The sequence below is a fragment of the Olea europaea genome, unplaced genomic scaffold (assembly GCF_002742605.1).
Source record: "Olea europaea var. sylvestris unplaced genomic scaffold, O_europaea_v1 scaffold2048, whole genome shotgun sequence".
Taxonomy (NCBI): domain Eukaryota; kingdom Viridiplantae; phylum Streptophyta; class Magnoliopsida; order Lamiales; family Oleaceae; genus Olea; species Olea europaea.
In genome coordinates this window covers 107,264-111,752 of record NW_019238388.1, presented here as the reverse complement: position 1 = coordinate 111,752, position 4,489 = coordinate 107,264, and the positions used below count along the sequence as shown (strand labels likewise).

At 34.3% G+C, this 4,489-nt stretch overlaps 1 protein-coding gene across 1 annotated transcript; it reads right to left on the bottom strand.

Annotated features, from left to right (window-relative positions):
- Nucleotides 1–249: 249 nt before the first annotated feature.
- On the bottom strand, nucleotides 250–3,919 carry LOC111379873 (probable serine/threonine-protein kinase PIX13). The gene is made up of 6 exons (XM_023003310.1): nucleotides 3,738–3,919; nucleotides 3,106–3,467; nucleotides 1,807–1,942; nucleotides 1,137–1,276; nucleotides 931–1,054; nucleotides 250–849 (listed from the first exon to the last, which is right to left on the bottom strand). Exons 1-6 carry the CDS (start codon nucleotides 3,805–3,807, stop codon nucleotides 383–385), a joined length of 1,299 nt encoding a protein of 432 aa, XP_022859078.1. The 5' UTR covers nucleotides 3,808–3,919; the 3' UTR covers nucleotides 250–382.
- Between the last annotated feature and the right edge of the window lie 570 nt (nucleotides 3,920–4,489).

Here is a 4,489-nt window from a genome sequence, read left to right as displayed (position 1 = left end):
AGTGACACTTAACTTTAAAAAGTAGCATTGTGTCACTTTTCTTAATTTTACACACTATTTTTTACTTTTTTTTGTAACTTTCTTGAAATTTTCGTTACATTTTTGCGTGATAAACATCATTTTTTAATAAAAAGTGACAATGTAAGTCTCTTTTTTTTTTATTTTTTTAATAGGAAAATTACACGTAAATTAAAAAACTGACACTACAACACTTTTATATTAAAAAATGACATTTAATTTTACAGAGTATTTTTTACTTTTCATATGATTTTTTTTATAGACCTTTAGGTACTTTTGTATGTTGACCAAAACATTTTTGTGCTCATAGGAAGACTAAAACAACAAACAAATTTCCAACCCAGTGGCTTAGACATGTACAACACTAGTCAATAAACCTGGGCCGGGCAGCAGTTAGATTATCACACAGTCGAGCTCTGCTAGTTCTGCCACCTCCATGGTGTACATGGCGAGGAGAACGGTGGTGATGATTTCCAGGTTGTTGATCTCGTCTAGCCTTGGTTTTGAACTCCTTCGGTTTCATTTGGATGGTACTAATGCGTTCCAAAGTTTCCAATACTTCTTCCATCCCTGGCCTGGATTTTTGGTCGGCTTCGAGACAATTTAGTATGAGTTGGGTTATTTCGAATGCACCTTTAGGAGGGTACTTGTCCTCGAGCCTTGGATCCATTAATTTTCTCAACTTTTTCTTATCGGATAGAAATGGCCGGGCCCAATCTACCAAATTAATTTGCCCATTGGGCCTATTCAAATCGAGTACCCGTTGACCTGTTAATATCTCCAGTAGGACGACTCCGAAACCGTACACATCACTTTTCAGATACAAGTGACCTACAAATTTGGCATTATATCTTAAAAAGCAAGCTCTAAAACATGCTGCATGTTAGTCAAGAAACTAATTAAAACAATTACCTGTGGCCACATACTCGGGAGCTGCATATCCGTACGTCCCAACAACGTTTGTTGTCACGTGTGACATACCATCAGCCGGACCTAACTTAGCAAGTCCAAAATCCGAAAGCTTTGCATTGAATTCCTATGCAATTAAATTCATAAACACTTGAAAATTTTGAATTCTTTATAGATGTGGATTAAAGGGGGCTGAAATAATTAATTACCCTATCAAGTAAAATATTGGCAGCCTTAAAATCTCTGTAAATGACTTGCTTTTCAGTTGTGTGCAAAAAAGCAAGTCCACAAGCTGCCCCTATTGCTATTTTCATCCTTGTATCCCAAGAAAATGGTTCTGCTACATCCTCTGAAAATGCACCACAAAATCATGTCATTAACAGCTGAAAAACCCTGCCTCATTCTTCCTCATGAAAACATAGTTTACTTTAATTTCTAGCTACTAGTTTGGGAATTAAAACAGAGAGAGACTACACGTACAGTAGAGAAAATGACAGAATTGCTCCAGAATAGATACAATGGGAAGTGGGTGGTTTTTTTGGTAATATTTTATTCACATGGGGCCCACCCCCATATGAGTGTCTATTTGATTTCTGTAAAAAAAAAATATTCTGTACAAATGACAAAAATCAATAAGACATGACTTCAAATAATGAGTTGGACAATAGAGCCGTTAAAATAATTTGAACAGTTTTCATCACTAGAGAGTGTTTCGCTCATTTGATTGTTGAGAATTAACTTGTTATTGGACCAATAACAATAAACTGAAGATCAACCGTACGATTTTTTCTTAAATTTTTAGGTGAAATACTTCAACAAAAACAAGAGGTGGAGTGGGTTGCAATGGTAAAAGGGTAATAGTTACTAGTAAGTGCATACTTCTGAAGAGATGAGTTTCTAAACTTCCCTTCTGCATGTACTCATAGACCAATAGGAAATGTTTGTCCTCCCAACAATAACCTAATAGTTTGACAAGATTAGGATGGCTAAATTTTCCCAAGAACTTTACTTCTGCCTGCACCAAGAAATTCATAGTTTATAAATCATAATGTTCAATCAATAATTGCATAAAAACAAAGAAATTAGGAGAGTAAAATAGGAATTTTTTTTCAAGATATAGCTTCCTATTAAAATTCCTTTGCTTGTTTACGTTTTAAATTAAAGAATATTATTTAATATTTAAAAGATCAGTCCAAGCATTAAGCCGAAGATATAAGATTAAGCCCCTGTTTGGCCCTTATTAAAATTATAATTCATTTTTCTCTCTCTTTTTATCAATCACATATTCTTCAATAAAACAATATTACATGTAATCCCAAAATTTTTTTTTTATCCAAACATTCTTCAAAAAAATACTATTCCACCAATTAAAATTACAAATATTGGGGGCCAGAAAAGGGCTAAGTGCCAAAGAGTCAATAAAATTTCTTATCCAAACATGTTATTTATGTACCCTTTTCTCGCAACTGTCAAATTTTGTGATTAGGTGATTGTATGGGGAAAGTTTAAAAAGTTGAGATAAAAATCAATAATTATTTTTAATCAAACATTTCATTGGATTCACAATTTTTATCAGCTTTTCAACCAAACATTTCATACTTATATTAAATTTTTTGTCAAACAAACCCTTATAACAAAATTTATTTGAAAAATTAATTGTTTGAACAAGTCAACAATACTTGACTATTAATCTAATCAAGCTTTAACTTTTGACCATTTCTAATGTTAGTGCAAAAACTGTTGTATAATAACTTTTTTGACCCGCAGCTTAACTATGTGAATTGTTCAATTCGTTTCCTTTCAGTTAGAGATTTGACATCTGAATACAATGGATCGTGTAAGAAAATGGTAACACGGCATTTCAAATGTAATGTCACTTATTATCATCTTGCTATATGCTAATAGTCTAATATTATTCGATGCAGTGAGGTGTCAAAATTTCAATGAAAAATAACGAAATGGAGACAGTAGATCTCAACTCTACATAGATTAAGGCAAATGTCAAGTACGCACAATTACGAGTACGTTAAATCACATTTATGTGGACTCATAGGCACTTTTCTGGTAACTTTTTAGTAACTCCGAAAATGATGCACGCTTGGTAAAATAAGTAACTTGCAAACAAAATTTATCGGCCGACGTGCATGCATATATAGTATGCAAGTGCAACTAACCAACCTGCCATTCCTTAAGGCCTTGTTCACTATCTGGATTGGATTTCTTGACAGCAACAGGCATTCCAACATCAACTTTTGATGGTGCATAGGTTTTTTCATCGATCCAACCTTTGTATACTGTCCCAAAACCTCCTTCTCCCAATACACTGTCTGGTCTGAAATTTCTAGTGGCATATTTCAGTTGAGCTAAGGTGAACATTTTCAAGTTTGGAGTAATGATTTTACCACTTGGAGGAACACCCTTCCCGGCCCCGGCCCCGCCTTCTCCTAGGGGATTCGGATCAGCTTCTGAATGCCTGCCAATTTGATGAGTATTGTTGTTGGCGTGATTGCTATTGTTTATTGTCTTTGAATCATCATTAACTGAAAACAAAAGAAAAGTTAGAACAAGTCATAAACATTTCATGGACTCATTATATATTCAAGCGATGCTCTAGCTAGGTTGCAAGGAGACGGAAAATACACGACACAACTTGTGAATTTGCTCTTCTGAGTCAAAAAGTTTCTAAATTTGATCGAACAGAAAAATAAAAGGGAAGCTCTTTTGAGTTTTCTAAAGTATTTAGAGTTTTAGAAGAGTATCTGTTTCTCCATAACGAAAATTGGTAGCATTTCAGAAGTTCCCGATCATACCTGGATCTGGACTCGAAAATTTGGTGGTGCTGGGAAGATTATCTATAGGCTTAGGCCAGCAGGTTCCCATCTCTCTCTCTCTCTCTCTCTCTCTCTCTCTCTCTCTCTCTCTATGTTTAGGTAGTTTAGCACAAAGAAACCTAATGGCCGGCCTCACAAAGAAATCTAATGGCAGGCCTCAAGCAAAAAATAAATGGTCATCAACATCCTACACTTAATCAGCCACATGGCCCACATCTAGGCAACTTCGTCATCGTTTCTTTTTCATTTTTTGGGGGGAAAATAATAATAATAATAATTCTTTTGACATTCATTGATTTTAAAGATGTATATGCATTTGCACTGTGGATGTTCCAAAGAGATGACGACCTCAACGCATAACTCTTTGTTTCTTCATTTATCATCGATCAACGTCATCTCCATTTATTGACGTTAAAATTGATCCATGGTAATCTCAATAATTACATTTTAAGGCTTATTTCGTGAAAAAACATAAACGGTTTAATGCTTTAGATAAATGATTCCCATTTCACTATGTCAAGTTGTCAACACAGTGTGAATTGGAGACTATAGTGGAGACAAAGACTTCAAAAATGATATAGTCAATGCCTGTTTCACCAAGTCAAATCACTTACATTTGAAAATAATCAATAAAATTTGGACAAATTCGGGGGTGGGGTTGGCCCATATTTATTTAGTGTTTGTTTTGATTCACATTATTTCGAAAGAATATATTTTTGAATAATAGATTA

Coding starts and splice junctions, on each gene's coding strand:
- LOC111379873 (XM_023003310.1), bottom strand. CDS start 3,807: ATGGGAACCTGCTGGCCTAAGCCTATAGATAATCTTCCCAGCACCACC. Junction 3,468..3,737: donor ATTTTCGAGTCCAGATCCAG/GTATGATCGGGA, acceptor TTTTGTTTTCAG/TTAATGATGATTCAAAGACA. Junction 850..930: donor TCCCGAGTATGTGGCCACAG/GTAATTGTTTTA, acceptor CCAAATTTGTAG/GTCACTTGTATCTGAAAAGT.